The sequence below is a fragment of the Eremomyces bilateralis genome, assembly GCF_010015585.1.
Source record: "Eremomyces bilateralis CBS 781.70 unplaced genomic scaffold P152scaffold_14, whole genome shotgun sequence".
In the NCBI taxonomy this organism is placed as follows: domain Eukaryota; kingdom Fungi; phylum Ascomycota; class Dothideomycetes; order Eremomycetales; family Eremomycetaceae; genus Eremomyces; species Eremomyces bilateralis.
In genome coordinates this window covers 136,638-154,094 of record NW_022985080.1, presented here as the reverse complement: position 1 = coordinate 154,094, position 17,457 = coordinate 136,638, and the positions used below count along the sequence as shown (strand labels likewise).

At 52.9% G+C, this 17,457-nt stretch overlaps 7 protein-coding genes across 7 annotated transcripts; 3 read left to right on the top strand and 4 right to left on the bottom strand.

Moving 5' to 3' along the window:
- Positions 1-2,865: 2,865 nt before the first annotated feature.
- Positions 2,866-4,036, top strand: P152DRAFT_376035 (uncharacterized protein; the record flags this gene model as incomplete). The annotated part of the gene is made up of 2 exons (XM_033675613.1): positions 2,866-2,973; positions 3,023-4,036. Coding segments are annotated over 2 exons (1,122 nt in total), but the record flags the coding sequence as incomplete, so codon positions are not given.
- Positions 4,037-4,124: 88 nt separating this feature from the next.
- On the bottom strand, positions 4,125-5,751 carry P152DRAFT_64930 (Calcipressin-domain-containing protein). Its single transcript, XM_033683138.1, has 2 exons — positions 5,228-5,751; positions 4,125-5,168 (listed from the first exon to the last, which is right to left on the bottom strand). The coding sequence occupies exons 1-2, from the start codon at positions 5,375-5,377 to the stop codon at positions 4,470-4,472; spliced, it is 849 nt and encodes a 282-aa protein (XP_033532839.1). The 5' UTR covers positions 5,378-5,751; the 3' UTR covers positions 4,125-4,469.
- Positions 5,752-8,422: 2,671 nt separating this feature from the next.
- P152DRAFT_459617 (DNA-directed RNA polymerase II 45 kDa polypeptide) lies at positions 8,423-9,805 on the top strand. Its single transcript, XM_033679719.1, has 2 exons — positions 8,423-9,090; positions 9,157-9,805. The coding sequence occupies exons 1-2, from the start codon at positions 8,474-8,476 to the stop codon at positions 9,569-9,571; spliced, it is 1,032 nt and encodes a 343-aa protein (XP_033532838.1). The 5' UTR covers positions 8,423-8,473; the 3' UTR covers positions 9,572-9,805.
- Positions 9,686-11,082, bottom strand: P152DRAFT_459616 (GrpE-domain-containing protein). Its single transcript, XM_033679718.1, has 3 exons — positions 10,725-11,082; positions 10,215-10,667; positions 9,686-10,154 (listed from the first exon to the last, which is right to left on the bottom strand). The coding sequence occupies exons 1-3, from the start codon at positions 11,007-11,009 to the stop codon at positions 10,122-10,124; spliced, it is 771 nt and encodes a 256-aa protein (XP_033532837.1). The 5' UTR covers positions 11,010-11,082; the 3' UTR covers positions 9,686-10,121.
- A 615-nt stretch (positions 11,083-11,697) lies between these two features.
- Positions 11,698-12,714, top strand: P152DRAFT_399600 (DUF453-domain-containing protein; the record flags this gene model as incomplete). The annotated part of the gene is made up of 1 exon (XM_033676524.1): positions 11,698-12,714. The coding sequence occupies one exon, from the start codon at positions 11,698-11,700 to the stop codon at positions 12,712-12,714; it is 1,017 nt and encodes a 338-aa protein (XP_033532836.1).
- A 590-nt stretch (positions 12,715-13,304) lies between these two features.
- P152DRAFT_450362 (uncharacterized protein) lies at positions 13,305-14,630 on the bottom strand (the record flags this gene model as incomplete). The annotated part of the gene is made up of 1 exon (XM_033678169.1): positions 13,305-14,630. The coding sequence occupies one exon, from the start codon at positions 14,628-14,630 to the stop codon at positions 13,305-13,307; it is 1,326 nt and encodes a 441-aa protein (XP_033532835.1).
- A 146-nt stretch (positions 14,631-14,776) lies between these two features.
- P152DRAFT_64600 (arginine-tRNA-protein transferas-like protein 1) lies at positions 14,777-17,183 on the bottom strand. The gene is made up of 6 exons (XM_033683137.1): positions 16,985-17,183; positions 16,692-16,736; positions 16,289-16,364; positions 16,020-16,205; positions 15,101-15,953; positions 14,777-15,051 (listed from the first exon to the last, which is right to left on the bottom strand). Exons 1-6 carry the CDS (start codon positions 17,022-17,024, stop codon positions 14,923-14,925), a joined length of 1,329 nt encoding a protein of 442 aa, XP_033532834.1. The 5' UTR covers positions 17,025-17,183; the 3' UTR covers positions 14,777-14,922.
- Between the last annotated feature and the right edge of the window lie 274 nt (positions 17,184-17,457).

Here is a 17,457-nt window from a genome sequence, read left to right as displayed (position 1 = left end):
AGTCGAATGTATGTTCAATGAGTCGAATGCGGAGTTCAGGAATAATAGTTGAGGAGGTGGTGGTTTCGTCGAAGATTTTGTACAGAAATTTCCTCAGACCGATGACTGGGAAGAGAGAGTCATAAACAGGCAATGGGAGGCGGGCAATTGGCGGCTTCACATTGGACGCTTCGGCCAGTAAGCGGGGCTGTCGTTCAAATGCCGTCCTGCACCCCACACCGTTCTGAACTTCTGTGCTGTGTAGTTAGTCATCTTGCAGCCTCGTTGCCTTTAATTGTTGCCTTAATGTTCAATTCCGATTCAATTCTTGGTGTTTTACTGATTTCGCGTTTCTCGCCTCCGATGATCGGCATTAACAATTCTTCCTGGGCTAGACCAGACCATCTCCGTCATCAAGATTCAAGACATGTGCGATGAGAGGAGGAGACATCGACCCAGCACTCTCTCTCCTCTCTCCCCCAGATCCATATCGATGCCACCCACCCCATTTCTTCATCTCCATTCATTAATAAACCCATTACCTCTACACAACCTACCGCATAAATTATACGATATTCCCCCGGGACGTTGACTTCAATGGAAATGCACCTCGTGTCGCGTGACTCGGGATTGAGGGAGCTAATGCAACATGCACTCTCAACAACGCCTCCCTTGTCGATGATGGATGTCAAGTACGAACACGGAGAGATGAGATGCTCATGGTGAATATCCGTTCTTTCATCGCTTCTCCTCCTTGTAAATGCTAGTAAAATATGTTTTGTTTCCTTCTGCGTCTCTGTTTCAGCTTCGTATGCTCCCGGTGGTCGTCATCTGCCTCTTCCGAACCCCCCATGCGGAGGTACTACCATGGAGATAGCGTTGACGCGTCCTTGGCCATTCAACGTTTCAATATGGTGCCCCATCCGGATAATTCTTCTTGCTCAAGCTCTTTCATTCGTCGAATTGGCATTTGCGAGGGGCTGTCCTACTGTGCACAACGACTGTGTACTGACCGGAGAGCTCCTAGATGGCTCCCGAGGGCACTGCCACACTGCTGCCTTGCCATATATCTGTCTGGTTTCCAGCCTTATGCGTTGACGTTGTCTGTTTCGACAAAGTCCTAAGTTCCTATCTTCTTTACGTCCTATGTTTGCCTATTGTTAGTGTATCTTATCCAGAATTCGGATTGGTCATGGCTATGTCCTCCGGTCAGTGAACCAGCCAATACTGTGAGTTCAAATCAATAGGTTGAGAGACATTGTCCCGCGAATTCGTTTTATCAATCCCCAAATATCCCATTGGATAGTAGCCGTGTCTCCTGCCATGCTTGCCCATCAGAGTGTGGCCTTTCTGAGAAGGGGATCGAGAGATGGATGGGATGCTAGTTCTGGTGACCAGGAGCACGACTTGTCTCCTTTCTGTCCATCTACACCACCTCCAGTCTATCGAGAGCGCCAGGATGGCCATGATTCTCTAGCCCGGACGCCGAGCATACTATCTCAACCTATCCACGGCCATCATCCAGCCAATAAAATGATCTCAGAAATGGATGTGAATGTATCCGGAATCCCATCCGAAGGAGAAGTTATGGATACCCAGGGTGAATCCATAGCCCTTCCCGATTTCCCAAAGTCTGGCTTGTGGGGGAAGAAATCCATTCTTTGGTTGATTAAGAAGTCGACTCGGACTCGTGGTTCACGCAAGTATTCCAAGGGAGAACGCACCGGAGAGGAACAGAAGCCAGACATGACTATAGCGACAGGGAACGAAGATGTCCAACATCGGAATGATTGGTCCCTTCCTACCGAGGCGCAGGAAATCGACGGCACACCTATTGAGTGCAATCTCCCAGCGGAGCTCAGTTCGGCAGATATCATCTCGGAGGCTCCGGGTTCGTTACCCGCTTCCTATATTACCCGACAAAGCATTGAAGATGTGATCCATGCCATCTGCCAACGACAGAGTCCGGAATCACACGCGACCATCTCCAAGTTTGAGCAGGCGTGGCCGATCAAGGAATCCATTCTCGCTCTGAGTAACTGGACCTTGGCTGGGTGTCCACGCGACGATCCACCTCTGTATAGCGTTGCGGATGATGGGGCAGCCTTTGCCTGGGTGGAAGACGAGAAAGCAGCTGGCCTATCGATATCAAGTGGTAGCTCGTCGAAGGTTCTTCCTTGCAATCGCATGGATACACCAAGCACACAAAATGATTTCCGTCCTTTTCGACATTCAGAGCAGGAGGGATGTGACGAAGGCGAAACGCATGTTGTCTCGCCCGTACACGCCGAATTACAGAGCAGCTCACTTACTGCATCGACCGGCCCGCAGGTCTCGAGGCACCCCAATGGTTGCGTGGATCCGATATCCCCTTGCGGCCAAGATGAGGTCGCAGAATGTAACCTTGAAGAACCGGGTCTGATCGACGGACGGATGTCCCCACCACCTCCCCCAAGTACTCCTACGCAAAAGTACTTCCTTGAGCAGCTCACCCGTCTTGATGTATCGTGCAGGGCATCGAAGAACACACCCCACTCCACCGATGCGGTTGAACGAAGTATCCCGGAGAATGCCCTACAGGATTTGGATCCTTCGAGTGTTTCCCGCACTGTTGCACCGGCTCGGAAAAGCAGTCTCGAAAGGCCGGAATCATCTCCACCGCTGGCGCTGGATGAGCCATTTCTTCCCACAGACCGGCCACTAGGGGACAGGAAAGTCAAGAAGAAGGTGTCTTGGGGGAATTTGGTGAACCCGCCAGATCCAGCTGGTCGAGAGGAGTCCGCTAGTGGAGCTGGCGACGAATCCGGGACTGAATCTCGCGTGGACGTGGTGCCTCATGAAAATTATAAGGCGATCAATCCATGGAAAGCGCTTCTTGCTGCCACCGTATCGTCACTTTCGGCGACTGTGTCTGAAACGTCTGACTTACTACAAGAGTACCTTGGCGTTGAAAAGCCCGTGACTCCCGGGCAGGTCCGTATTCGATGGACTTGTGTAAGTGTTCAAAGTCAAATAATCTCGCATGTCTGACCCTGGAGGATAGAAATGCGGCGAAGAGCTTTATGACGACTTTATCGAAGTTCGTCCCGGTGCTGCCGCCGAACTGGAGGCGAAACTCAAGAGCATTGGCACACGCACTCTGCCCACGACCTCGCACACCAGTCAAGCAAGCCCCGGTAGCTCAAATAGTTCTAGCCCGATTTCCGCGTCGTCCTCAGCCTTCAACAGCGTCCCATCATCCGCGACCTCCATCGGATCGCTCTCGTCATTCCCATCCAATCTGAACACCCCCACCTCCAACCGCCCCAAACCCAACCTCTCCTCTAACCGTCGCCCCCGCTACCTTCCCTACCCCCCCACCACCCCCCTCTGGCTCCTCACCTGCGCCAATGAAGGCAAATGGACCCCCAAAGTCACCCACCTCGACGTGCACCCTGCCCTCATCCGCTCCGACCGCGACCTCGCTCTCGCACTCCGCGACCACTACGCTCGCCTCCACCACCGCTGGCCCAAGGCCCTCAAACTCCGTGGTCTATCCTCCATCCACTTCGTCCAGTTTGAACTCCACCGTAACCGCTTCGCCGATATCCGGAAAGTGCCCGACGTGCCCCCGGCGCCACCTCTGGCGTCCCGTGACCAACCCGCCGTGGCTGAGCCGCTGTCATCCGCGTCATATCAGGGGTGCGCGACGGCGATGGACCCGTCCTACGAATTCGAGACCACAGACCTCATCCCGCCGGTCGGCTCGCACTACCTCATGCATCTCCTCCGACATCCATCCGACTACGACGGCGAGCTGATCGCGTACCTCCGCACGCCGAAGCGGCGCGGGCGGCTGGACGTCGGAGTGGGCTGGGGGATCGCCCTGGTGGAAGGATATCTGCCGCTGCGGGTCTGGGGCATGCTGGTCGTGTTGTTCGTGCTGGGGAGTCTGGTTTTTGCGGTGACGTGGACGGTGAGAAGCAAGGGAGATCTGCAAGGGGCGTTTGGGGTGGCGGCTTGGGTGAGTACCATTGCGGCGTTGACGCTGGGGTGGGCGCAGGCTTACTGTGACTGATTTCTTGCACGATGTTGTTCTTTTGGTTTGGATCGCTTCGAACAATTGTTATTGGTGGGCGCGTCTTCATCTCAACAATTGCATGAACTGGGGCTTTCTGTTCAGACCCCGGGAGCAGAAATATTTTATATAAACACAGTGCAGCAGCCCCAAACTATATATATCAGGGAATTAATATAGCAATCAAGTCATCAGGATGGTGTCGCGAGGATTCAAATCTGAATGTTCTTGATGAATAATAGGAGTGATAATAGTTACAAGTAGGACTATGATAATCCATGCGTTTGGCTCGCCTCCATGGCGCCAAACTCGCGAGTGAAAGCGCGCGAGCCATGAGGAATATTTAGGATCGGATGCTACCCTGCATCATTCAAAGCCACACCGAACGCCTAACCGCTATCCAGCACCACTGGACCGCCGAAACCCATATCCCCTACTCCTCCCCCAACTCCACCGGCGGTCTTGACGTGTGCAAGATATATTTCCGATCCACCTCGTCGATCTCCTTCGGGAACCCGCTCCCAATCGGACTCAGCCCCTCCGGGCTCTTCACCTCCCCAATCCCCGTATCCTCGACCTCGATCGCCGGCAGATTCGGGCTGTTCCCATGGTCCTCCGGGCGATACACGACGGTCGAGCCCCGCGACCTGCCCTCCCCGTTCTTCGCATTCGTCACTGGCGACTTCTCGTCCTCCTGCACCGGCGACGACTCTAACTCCGCGTACCGATCCGTCGTCGCATCATGCAGCCTTTCCAACGCGACCGACAGATCATGTGCATGTACCTCCTTATTCGGCGGATCCTCGTTCTTCATCGCCCAGCCAGCAGGGGGCGAGGGGGGTGGGGAGATGAAGAACAGCCGGTCGGCTTTGGGGGCGCGCAGGTGCAGGGTGGCAGGGTCGACGTCGACGGGGGTGTGGGTGCCGAAGTAGACGCGGATAGGGGAGCCGAGGAGGACGCCGCCGTCGAGCGCGGCGCGGACGGCGGCGGAGGCAGCGGGGTCGCGGAAGGAGACGAGGAGGCGGCGGAAGGATTTGAGGGGGCTAAAGGTGTGGATGGGGTGCCATTGGGAGATCATGGCGTGGATGACGCCGAGGGAGTCGGGGGAGAATATTGACGGGTCGTTGAGGTTCTGGGGGAGGTTAGTATCAAACTATCAATCGTCTGTGGGGAGAGGCGGAGTTGACCTACTGTGATGATGAGGGTGTTAGTCGGTTGTGAAGGCTGGGACAGTTGAGGGAGGTCCGAGAGGTCAAGAGAGAGTTGCCGTTTGTTCCTCTCTCTTGTGGATGAACTGGAGGACGACCGTGAGAGGTCTGGGGTGGCTTCTGTTGACGACATCTTGAAGTCGTGGATGGATGATGCCGACGGGTTTGGTGAACAAAGGTAAGTTATGTTGGCGTGGAATGGTTCGGGATGTTCTTGGTGAGTAACCAGTAGGTGGACAACCACGTTTGTATTGTTTTTGAAGTGTGTGGATGCAGGTATCGTGAGAGGGGACGAGGTCTTAAATGTGTAAAAAGTGAACACAATGAACACAGTGAACAGTGGTCTTCGTACGTATCAATAAATGGTGCATGGATGGATTGATGTAATTGCTGCGGAGGGACAAGGATGATGTTATGACAGAGAGTGAGATGCGTCAGTGCCGCTCTCCGGCTTGGAACTAATCTGGTCACTGCAGCTGGTGACAGTTAAACTAACCCTTATCCGAGTCTCAAGGAGTGGCCAGATCCAACCCAGATTTCGGCAATCTGCGCTTTTCCTCTGTTTTCTTCAACTGCACAGCCCTCTCTCTCACGCTTTTCGCCGCGTCGACTCCATTTGCTGCGGAAATCTCTCTCCCTTCGCCTCAACAACGTCCATGTCCGCGGTTGGCCACGGCAACTCCTTTATTCATCTGGCCCAGGCCGGACTGCATTGGGTGTTGATTGAAAAATTCCTTCCGTCGCACTGAGACAAAGGCGGACATGTCCCCGTTCCCAACGAACACGGCTCCGCTCCTCCATCGCAAATGTTTCTTGGAAGTCATGTTCCGCCGTGCTGCGCCCCCTCCGAGGCCTTGGATGATTTGATCACTCCATCGGCCAATGCAGCAGGTCAGTATGTGTCCAAGAGAATCACCTGCCTCTCTGGATGCCACCACCTATCATGTCCGGGAAACCAAGCACATGTGTGAAGAATTCCAAGAATTCCAGATGCAGTGGCAGTCGCATCCGCTATATGCCTCATCGAGGGGATGCGATACAGTAGCACTGGAACCCGCTGCCCCGGGACACTGCTTTCCTGTTCTTGGAGAGAGGAGAACGTCAGAGGTCAGGCAGACTTATAAAGATATATCATGCGCCCGTAGGCTTTAGTGGCAATCTTGGCCAAGATGCCGTGCCGTAAATGGAGTTGGATCATCATTCCACCACTCTTGGGTTTCTACAACCAAGGAACATCGTCGTGCGAGAATGCGTACGGCGAACACTTAGGCTGTTTTGTCCTCTCGTTCTTGAACACGCCTGGTCAAGTGTTCGCGTGCACTTGAACGCCAGTGTTAGATTTCGTCATCCATCATCCAGGGGATACGTACCAGGAGCGAAAGTACAGTATTTGAAAACGAAAGTCTCTAATGCAACGAATGCGACAAGCCAGTAAGTTAGTCATCGTAGTGCTACGCCTCCAGTGCATACATTCAAGTTTCCGTTGGTTGTTCAAATTGGACTGTTGGCGGCTAGGAAGTCCTGCACGCGAGCATTGCTACGGGTTTCTCCTTCATGACGCCAGTACTTCTACCAATTTCCAATTCAACAATCGTCTTTCAAAGACTCCGAGTTCTTGCGCTTAGTAATTATGTTCCAATTTACCGTTCTCTCCAATGTTGCCTTAATATCAAGTCCAGACACGATGGCTCTTCCCCTAGCGCCACGACTACCTCGTAAGTTCAAGGTAAGAGCAGAGGTCTTTCAACCATTCTAACCAATCTGCCAACCGCTCCAACTGATTCACAACAAGTGTCATGGCAAACTGCCTTCTTTGCCGTTGTAGCCGCTGCAGCCCTGGTCCTGATTCAAAACTCGGGGGTCATCGCCAGAACCCCCATACGTATACCCAAATTGGCCTCCGAATATCTCCTTTGATATGTGCTGTTGACTCAATATGGATACTTGTACAGTGGACCTGGCTGATGTGTGCGAGTTGTCGGCCGCAGGCTGGGAGCCAGGCATGTTTGGCATGACCGGTTCTTAGAAGATGAGAGGCTCAGCGCCACGAGGATCAATACCTTCTGGGGTGTTGGTTTAGGCGCGTTCATCACTACGAACCTTACGCAGACTATCAAAGTCTTTGGATATACCGGGATACCGCTCACTCAAACCTTCCTTGGGATCTACCTGATTTCGTTCATGGTTCCAGACGCACTCCGGATAGTATCTTCGACGGCCGCGACCGACCCTCCTTTAGCGCAGAACGTTGCCGAAGCGAAGAGAAGGATGCGTATAGTCGAATATTTCTTTTTCGCCGCCGTCTTTGTCCTCCAGGAGTTATCTCGGATAGGTCTAATGTCTGCCATGGTCCCTGACACGTCCATCATCGCTGAGCAACGCACAACGTCGGAGAGAGAAGACCAGCTAAAGAGCGGGGGAGGATTCACGTCCTTCTTTCTACTAGGTCTAGGAGGGTGCTTTTCATTTATGATCCTTTTCTCTAAGTTTGTTGACAGGAGAGTCCATAATATGGAACATTACGACCTACGGACCGATACGGCTTTGCAAGCTGTGTTCTCTGTGTTCTCTGTTTGCGCTGCCACGTTAATTTTAATAGGCATGGTCTTCGGTGTCCCCGTCACCATTGCTAAAGGTACCGCCTTCTTAAGCAACAACTATGCCTAGCAAATGCTCCCATTCCTGAAAATATGTTTGGTCCTGAAATACACAGTGCTCCTCTTCCTATGTATTTCAGTGCTTCTGGCGCCTATTTTTGCTTTGGATCAGGCAGGAAAGATTCGCAGCGAAAAGTTCTTATTCCAATTATTCTTTCCTATTTTGATATTTGTGGGAAACTTTGGAACGTTGCTTTCTTATTACCTCTTCCTCTACAGTCCGTATGGGACGTACAAATCCCGGTGGATAGAGAAGTTTGGCTAAGGGTTGGGCGAATGACCGGTCAGGAAGGATGGGCATCAAAGATGTTAAAATTATCATCATGGTATTATATAGTGAAGGAAGAATTGAACGTGCTTGTAGCACTCTTTTATTTCCAAGTGAATGGCGACCTCTAAAGTGATGATGTTCGTCGGCTTTGTCCCTTGATCAGTATCACGTGGAGGAGGAGATTCACGTGACTGCGCGGATTCTAGAATTGTTTCGACCCTCGACATCGCGACATAATATGAATCTCGCCATCTGTTTCGCACTCGGCATCACTCATTCCTGCCGGGCATAAAAGTCAACCATGGATTTCGATCTCGACGGCGATATCGGCCCGACCGTCACCATCCGCGAAGCCACCCCGATCGCCGTGGATTTCATCCTGAAGAATGTCGACCTTAGTCTGGCCAACTCCGTCCGGCGCGTCGTGCTCGGCGAGGTGCCGACGATGGCGATTGACCTCGTCGAAGTCGACCTGAACACCTCCGTCCTTCCGGACGAATACATCGCGCACCGCCTGGGGCTGATCCCGCTGAACGCCCGCAACGTGGACGACGTGCTGTACACGCGCGACTGCGACTGCGAGCAGTACTGCGACCAGTGCAGCGTCACGCTGAGCCTCGAGGCGAAGTGCAACCGTGAGGAGACGATGACGGTGTACGCGCGCGACCTGGTGCGGAACGAGGGGGCGGTTAACGAGTGGGTCGGGCGGCCGGTCATCATGGATCCGGAGGCGAAAGGGAGCATCATTTGCAAACTGGGGAAGGGGCAGGAGATCCGGATGCGGTGTATTGCGAAGAAGGGGATTGCGAAGGAGCATGCGAAGTGGGCACCGACGGCGGCGGTTGGGTTCGAATACGACCCTCACAATAAGTTGCGGCATTTGGACTATTGGTATGAGGAGGATGCCTCAAGAGAATGGTATGTCCTGCGCAGGAGCTGCGCCTCATCCGCTGCAAATTGGACGTCTCACTGATTATCTCGTAGGCCACTGTCCGAGAACGCAAAACTTGAAGATCCCGCGCAAGAAGGCGAGCCGTTCGACTTCAACGCGGTCGCCTCGCTCTTCTACTTCAACGTCGAAACGGTCGGTGGCCTCGAACCCGATACAATCGTCCAACAAGGCATCAAAGTTCTTCAGCAGAAGCTCGCCTCGGTCATCCACGAATTGACGGGAACCGGCGAAGCGATGGAGGCTGACGATGACTATGCGGTTCGCAGCCCGGACGCGATGAACGGGATCAACGGTGCCACGACCGCCTACGGAGGAAACACGGCATACGGCGACCCTGGATATCAGACGCCAGGAAACTTTGGTGGGCAAAGCGCTTGGGGTGGTGGGATCGGTGGCGCAACTCCATATGGTGCTCAAACTCCTTACGGCTCGGGATATCGGAGATGAGGCATTTGGAGTGGATTTGGATATGATCGTTCCTTACCAGCGCGTGCATTGCTCGGAGTTATCGGATATTTCAATGGAAGGAAATGGGGGGCATTTGGGCGCATAGATGCGGTATACTTGAGAACTTTGCATTTTGGGTTGCAGTTTCAAGACACAGCAACCCAAAAGTTGAGGACTTCACTCGATAGGCAGAGGATAATACCGTAGGCAAATGAAAGTTACAATTAATGATCAAACTTGACCATATATCCCTTCAGATCAACGTTGCCAAAATCCATCGAGAGTCCCAGACCTCTTTCCAGGATAATTATATTATCAAAACGGCCCATTCAGCCTATCCCGACCTTCGCCGTGTTTTTGTAGAGTGGAAATATTTATACAAGATGTCATGCGCCTTTTATGCTGCATCTCTCCCCAAGAGTATGCCTTTGGAGGTGCAAATCGCCATGCCGAACTTCATACAGAATGCAAGCAGTGAGTTATACATATTCGAAACCAATAACAGGAGATATTCCTCCTTAGGAAACCCATCGCCCCGGCTGGGACTAGGTTATGAGTTCTTGACCACACCAACCTTGGCCGCCTATCAACAGTTAGCATCACCAGTAATTGAAGACGATAGTTTCATCGCGACGTGACTCACCCGCAAAATGCGTCCATTCAACAAATATCCCTTCTGCTGCGTATGGAACACGCTCCCATCCTCTTTATCCGGCTGTGGCGCCTGGAACGTTGCCTCATGCTTATTCGGATCGAACCGCTCCCCCAATTCCGATGGATCGAACCGCACCAGCCCATGCTTCTCCAGCGTCTGCATTAGCACCGTCTCCGTCATCTTCAGCCCGGAGTGCAGCGTCTGCAGATCCTGGTGCGTGTTCTCGGCGAACTTGGCGATCTCCTCCGCGGAGAACTTCGCGACGGCGGGAGTGTTGAGCTTCTCGGAGGCGATAGTATGCAGGGCACGGTCGAGGTTGTCGATGCTCTCGATGAGGTCTTTGGAGAAGCGCTGCAGGGCGAAGTCACGGGCGGCTTGGACTTCTCGCTTGGTGCGTTCCTGCAGGTTGCGGAAGTCGGCGACGCTGCGCATGTATTTGTCCTGTTTTCTGATGTTAACGCCACTTAGCTGCTAGAAAGCTGGATTTCGTGTGTATACCTTCAGGCCCACGATCTCCTTGTCCTTTGTCTCCAACTCTTTCTTCAACGCCTCTTCAGGAGCTGGTGCCGCACCATTACCGTCTGACTTCGCCTCCTCCTTCTTTGCTTCGGGTTGCTCGGAGTACCATCTCCGTAGCGGCTGAGTTGGTCGGGAACCCGCTAATGAAGCAGCTATGGATGGTCTGATGGCGGTCGAAGCATGTCGTAACCGGGGGAGTGCAAGAGAATATGAGGTGGCGGATGTGACGACTCGAGTCTTCGGTAGGAGAGTTTTGGCTAACATGATGATGGATTGAAATGGATGGAAGGATCTGAAGGGGTTAATGGGGGTGAGTCGTGAAATAGCTAGATTTATGCTTGGGGGAAAATCTTAGGATTCTAGCAATTGGCAAAAGATGTCTTCCTGTGTCGTTGATGATTTCGCGGATCGGCGTAGAATCGGCTGCTTTTCCGGCTTGGCCATGCTCGGCATCCACCCTGACTCCCTGACAGCTAAGTCCCCAATGCCGAAGAACCTCAGTTTTGTGCCGCTTCTGTTCCGTATTTCCTTCACCTTCCTTCTGATCTGATGCCATTTTCTCTTCTATAATTGCATAGAAACTGAGCTGTCTATCGCACTTCCATCGTACTATATGAGAGCAAATAGGAATGCGTAACTTACGTAATATACACAAGCAATGACAGTCCCTCTCGTTATGGGCAGGTGCTCAATGGCGACTTCCTCCATCCGCCTGTCCCGCCTCAATAGCATAACCAGACATAGAAGTTGCGCTCGATTGCTGTTCCCCACCTGCATCGCCATGTCTTCCTCCTCCTCCTCCTCCTCCTTCTCCTCTTCCTCAACATCCTCCTTCCCTCAGCGCTCTATACGAGCCTCCTACTATCGCGGCGGCACCTCTCGCGCCCTGATCTTCCAGCCCGCCGACCTCCCCGCTGACCGCTCCCGGTGGCCCCAACTGTTCCTTTCCGCCATGGGATCCCCGGACCCCAACGGCCGACAGCTCAACGGCATGGGCGCTGGAGTCTCGTCCCTGTCCAAGGTCTGTATCGTTGCCAAGTCCGCCCGCGAAGGCGTCGACGTGGACTATACCTTCGTGGGGATAGGGATCGAGGGTACCGAGACGGACGTGGCAGGGAACTGCGGGAATATGTCGGCGGCGGTGGGGCCGTATGCATTCGATCATCGACTATTAGGATTGGAGGAGAATGTGTATCTGGAGCGGAAAGGGGAGGTGGTGGTCAGAATTTACAATACGAATACGGGGGTGGTGATCAGGAGTACGTTCGAAGTAGAAGGGGGCGAAGCTAAGGCAGTGGGCGATTTCATGATCGATGGCGTAGGCGGAAGTGGATCGAAGATCAACCTAGAATTCCTGCGACCTGGCGGCTCTAAAACCGGTAAACTGCTTCCCACTGGCAAAGCGACAGACACGATTGAAGGCGTTCGCACCAGCTGTGTGGATGCAGCGAATCCAGGTATATTCGTCAAGGCGGAAGATGTTGGAATCGACCCAACGATCCTGCCGCACGAGTTCAACCAGCTCACGGAGAAGCGGGCGCTACTGGAGCGGATCCGAGGCAAGGGCGCCGAAATGATGGGGCTTTGTAAACCGGGTGAAGAGCCTCCTCGCGTAATACCCAAGATCGCGATCGTTTCGCCTCCAGTCACGCAGACCACGCTGTCAGGGGAAACAGTGGATGGCGCTTCATTGGACCTGGTGGTCCGCTTCATATCGGATTCCCAACCGCACAGGGCAATCCCACTGACGGGAGCACTATGCACCGCCGCCGCGGCTAAAATCCCGGGGACGATCGTGAATGAAGTACTGCGAAGAGAGCAGCTCTCTACAGGCATGATAACGATGGGCCATCCGAGCGGTCGCATTCAAGTCAGTGCAAGCCGGGGCACAAACGGAGATATCGAATCGGCATCAGTCTTCAGAACGGCACGAAGAGTCATGGAGGGAACTGTATTCTGGAATGAATGATTGAAACCTGATGACAAAATTCTCCCCTTACTGAACTGAGAGTGTTCCTATTGGAAAAGATCATCATAGTTGGGAGGAGGAGCGTCAGTCTGCTTCCCCTTCCTAGGTGTCCCAGAGCCGCCGCCCCCACCTCCTCTTCCGCTTGATCCTCCACCTGGATTGCTACTCGAACCACCTCTTGGAGGCCAATATACCCTCTTCAACCTCTCCTTCTCTTCGCTGGCGCTCATTCCTCGACTTCGCCCTGCTGCCGAACTCGCCGAGCTTGGTCCTGCCTTTGAAGGACCAGCGGCGTCGTAGCGAACCTGAAGTTAGTCTTTTTCCGCCGCCGCAGAATCCTGCTTCGGGGCGACGGAAGGAGTCGCCATTCCCGGCCTCGCGCCGGATTCCGCAAGGCTGAGGCTAATGGCATTCTCGATCTCAGTCTGTCCCTCGGTGCTGGGTTTGCTTGCGGGCAAGGCACACTCCTTGCTGAGACGAAGGACTCACTCGAGTTCATCTTCCTCTTCCTGAACTCTGTTATTCTTTGGCGGTAATGCGGATTCCTCCTTGCTGAGACGCAGGACTTGCTTGTGTTCATCCTCCTCTTCCTAATCTCTATCATTCCTGGGTGGCGGTGCCGATTCCTGCTCGCTGAGGCGGATGGCTCTCTCGAAGTCCTCTTCGAACGTTTTATCATAGTCGGTGTCATTCTGCAGAGGCGGTGTCGGCGGCCGGGGGGTCGGATCTCGTGGCTGAGGGGTCGGCGGTCTCCTGCCCTGGTTGTCAAGCCTCTCTTGTTTCTTCCTCTTCTCCTCTGCAGTGGAAGGGAGTGGCACTGCATGCGGCGACATGGAGCTGCTAGACGCCTGCATACTCAGGCTCTGCCTCATAGCCTCCTCAATATCCTTCTTATATTCCTTATCCAATTCGCTATTGTCAACCACAGGTTTCGGCGTGGGTGGTCGGCCTTGGATCGCTCGGAGGGTTGCCGGGCTGGGGTTTTCAACCTCCTCAACCTCAATTTCCGGGGATGATGTTTTCCACCGGCGTTGGTCTTGAAACTGCACCTGGTAGCGCTGCTGTCCAAACGCCTGGTTTGGTTCTCCAGGATAGGATTGGAAGTTCTGAGAAGGTTGAAGATACGCAGCTGGGGCTGGAAGCGTGGCAACAGTCGGCGGGGCCTCAACCCGTCGCGGATTAGCGAATCTCTGTTCCATTAGCTCTCGTTCCAGCGCTTCGTTTCGCATGCGCTCGCGCCTCAGCCCGTCTTCAACCTCAAGCCTGGCCTTACTATCCCTCTCTTCCAGCATGGCCCGATCCTTTTTCATCAGTGCTTCTCTCTCGGCCATAAGCTCGTTCATCTTTTTGTCCCGCTCTTGCGCATTTTGCATCAATTTAAGCTCCCCTTCCCGCATCTGTTGATTGTGTTCGATCTGTTGTTGCACGGCCGTAGAGACGGGATCATTGGCGAGGGCCAACAGAGGAGGGGCAAACGGTAGGACAAATGGTGACGGCGCTGGCAACGCAGCGGGCATTGCTTGGGCCGCCTTGATCCGCTCCTCTCGCCTCCTATCATCCTCCCGTCGCAGTCTAAAATCGTCGTGAAGTTGTGTCATCTGTTCGTAGTGTTTCCGCCTGCGCTCCTTCCTTTTCTGCTTCCTCTCCTCTTCCTCCTTGGCAGTGAGCACGCCTGCGAGAAAGTCCGCCCGTGCATTCCCGTCCAAATACCCATCTATCAACTCTTGTTGGTCGATGAAATAGGGTCCTGCATCAGGGGGGACGACGCCAAATGGGACCATTGCCGGTGGTCCGAAATCAAAGGGATCCATTGGCCTGACACCAAAGGGGTCCCCGTTGAAATCGTGATCGTCATCGTATGGGTTGAAGAAGCGCTTCCTGGCACTGCGTCCGTCTCGTCGTCCAGACGGATCCATCTGTGGCTGCCGGGCGTTTTCCACGGGAAGATTGCGTCAAGTTCGATGTTTAGCAAAGTTTGTCCTTGTTGTCGGTTGGTATATTCGTGAAATGCTCAGTAGAATATGCTTGACGTCCCAATCATGTCAGCCTACGCTTTATGCGCTTTATATGTCAGACTCTCGCTGGGATTGAGTCACTATCAGTGAAATTACACTTCACAGCTGCGATCCACTGCGTCATTTACTGTATTAATCAGTGTTGGTTAGATCACCTCTCTAACGAATGCTGGACGGTGGACATGTGAAATGTTTAGCCTGCTGTGAAGTCTACAACCATGTTCTTTGCGACCTCCGGGCCCACGAGCGCGGCCATTTCTCCGATGATGCCTTTTATCGACGAGCGATCCAGCATGTCGCTACTCTCCCAGGTGGCCAGATCCTACATGGGGTCAGCGCAATATTCCAAGGGATATTCGGTTTATACATGCCTCCGCGTCCACCACCAGGCGCTGATTCTGGTAAGGTAGTCGAACGTGGATCTTGCCCATGTCGACCTTCTCCTGCACCTCATCCGCGGTCATCATGCCTGGGAAGTCCATCTCGAAAAGTGACAGCGGCCCTTCTTCCAGAGCCTCGCAGGCTAGGATGGGAGAATCGAATCCCTTCTTTCCCTCCACGTTTCCGATCTTCGCTTGCTGAGTTTCTGCGTCCTTGATTCCCTGCGCGTCAGCCATCTCCCTCCAACCTCCTGTCCTCCACATCATGACCTCCTGCGGCTTGTAGTCTGCCTTGTAACGCATCTTGTCACAACTCCAAATGATGTAACCCATGTAGTAATATTCTAGCCCTTCCTCAAGAGTCATGGCTATTTCTCTCAAAGCACCGACTTTGCCAAGGCTCCACTTTGAAAAGTCAGGGTGATACAAGAAATAGACAGAGCTAATCCCTTGGGGAAGGAAATCCAAGACACCAAGTGCAATGAGCCTTCCATCCACCCAGTAGCAGGCGTGATAACTACCCAATCGTTGCGCAGGTTTCGATGCGAGCGAATGTTGATCCCCAGAGTGTGAGGCTGGATGTGACGTCGAAGGTGCCTTGAGCGGAGAAGTGCAGAGGAAGCGTATGAAGCCGTCGCGGGAGATCTCGGAGGGCTCTTCCTGATGCACATGCCGCTGATACTGCTCGTACAGGAGGTACTTCACTTCAGTAAAGGTGTTTGATTCCAGTGTCACTTCGAAGCGATGACTGGGCTCGGGCGTCTCGGGGAGGCTAGCATATTCCGTGGCATGTATAGTGTAAACCAAGTCGAACCCTTGGTGCTGCTTCGACTTGTCTCTAGAACCGTCCGTTAGTTCAGCATAGGAATAGGGGTAATCAATAAAAAGGGGGTGGGATGGAAGCTATTACTGTTTCGACTTTGGCTGCAGCCGTGCAGCCTCTTTCTCATACTCTTCGCCCAGAATAAAGCGGTTCCATCTGTTTAGCGTCTGCCGATGATCGCGCGACGCCTTGTATTTTTTGACCGGTAGGCGAAGCGTATGATGCGGACAGCACGAGTGGCGTGCATCTGGCACATACAGGAGATTACCCGATCTACAATGGAGATTAGAAAGGCGTTCCAGTGGTCCCCTACATCTAAAGATGGGCTAGACGTTCGGATGATAAAATTATCTTACCTACGCCAACCCCTATGGAGGAGACTCTGGTAATCAGCGGCAGAAATTGATTTCGCCTTCACATAGTACGATCCACCTGTGATTGTGTAAGCGACCCCCTGGATACTTCCATAACTTCCCACTTGATGACATGAACGAGGAGAGAATAGTCTAGACCGGCATAAATAGCAAATAACTACCAGCCAATTACGGATCTAAGGCCAAAGGCCAATGAGCGAATGAAGTCCTGGCTACCAGGTCCCCTGGGTTTTCATTTGATTCAGGAGACACCAAGTGTCTCACCAGGGGATCAGTGGCAGTGTATCAGTGAGAGATTTGGTGATATGACTCTTCGAAATGGGGTGGGGGGTAGGAAAAAGAACACGGGGTGGTGCCAACGCACGGGAATCGGGGGTTCGCTGACTTGAAGAATAACCTTTGCAATATCCGCAAGAACCCGTATGATAGCCTACACCAGATGCCACATGTTAGTAAATTCTTATCATCTGATTACAAAGAGTTCTGGTTTTGATGTCGTCTGCCAACAGTTTCGAAATAGTACCACAGTCTGCCGAACTGGCTTTCGGATACAGTACATTTTGTTTGTGATCGTCCTTATATACGAGCCACTGCCCATCCCTCTGTTACCTTATACTAAAGCATATTGGCTGCCCCATCCAGAGAGGTAGTGCGAAAGTAATGGAAAGGGTGACTCACCGATAGGAGAAAGGAGTGATATCGGTTCGCTGGTATCCATCGTCGTTCGAACAGTCCAGAGAATAATTAAAGTAGAGTTGGGTACAGTATTCAGAAACTCTAATGACGAGGGCGGTGGAGAGGTCTAGTCATGATCCGGGGGTAAAAGGACACTTCAGGTAAACAGAGTTGACAGTGGTCAGGCTACGACAGCAATCCGTGATTTCCAACTCTGTATTATATCGTGGCAGTCATTTCGAGGTAAAAGCATCCCTCTAGATCCTTAATACCAGTATATTCATATGAAGATTGGTCATTACTACACTGACGGTCAGCTGTATTCCTGATGATACGGTTGAGTTCAACATCGTCTGAACGCACGTGACTAGTATAGAGCTCATCACGTGATACATCTTGAAGGCCCGTTGATGCCTGAGAGGCATTACACTTCATGTTCATTTGTTCAGTTCAACTGATTCGGTTCCATTTCAGGC

What these genes read in the sequence shown, in the direction of transcription:
- P152DRAFT_64930 (XM_033683138.1), bottom strand. Translation starts at nt 5,377, where the DNA reads ATGTCGTCAACAGAAGCCACCCCAGACCTCTCACGGTCGTCCTCCAGT. An exon ending in CTAACACCCTCATCATCACA is followed by an intron (nt 5,169 to 5,227) that starts GTAGGTCAACTC and finishes AACCTCCCCCAG; the next exon opens with AACCTCAACGACCCGTCAAT.
- P152DRAFT_459617 (XM_033679719.1), top strand. Translation starts at nt 8,474, where the DNA reads ATGGATTTCGATCTCGACGGCGATATCGGCCCGACCGTCACCATCCGC. An exon ending in GAGGATGCCTCAAGAGAATG is followed by an intron (nt 9,091 to 9,156) that starts GTATGTCCTGCG and finishes ATTATCTCGTAG; the next exon opens with GCCACTGTCCGAGAACGCAA.
- P152DRAFT_459616 (XM_033679718.1), bottom strand. Translation starts at nt 11,009, where the DNA reads ATGTTAGCCAAAACTCTCCTACCGAAGACTCGAGTCGTCACATCCGCC. An exon ending in AGGAGATCGTGGGCCTGAAG is followed by an intron (nt 10,668 to 10,724) that starts GTATACACACGA and finishes ATCAGAAAACAG; the next exon opens with GACAAATACATGCGCAGCGT. An exon ending in TGAATGGACGCATTTTGCGG is followed by an intron (nt 10,155 to 10,214) that starts GTGAGTCACGTC and finishes AACTGTTGATAG; the next exon opens with GCGGCCAAGGTTGGTGTGGT.
- P152DRAFT_64600 (XM_033683137.1), bottom strand. Translation starts at nt 17,024, where the DNA reads ATGGATACCAGCGAACCGATATCACTCCTTTCTCCTATCG. An exon ending in TTGCAAAGGTTATTCTTCAA is followed by an intron (nt 16,365 to 16,691) that starts GTCAGCGAACCC and finishes ACACAATCACAG; the next exon opens with GTGGATCGTACTATGTGAAG. An exon ending in CTGCAGCCAAAGTCGAAACA is followed by an intron (nt 15,954 to 16,019) that starts GTAATAGCTTCC and finishes ACTAACGGACGG; the next exon opens with TTCTAGAGACAAGTCGAAGC.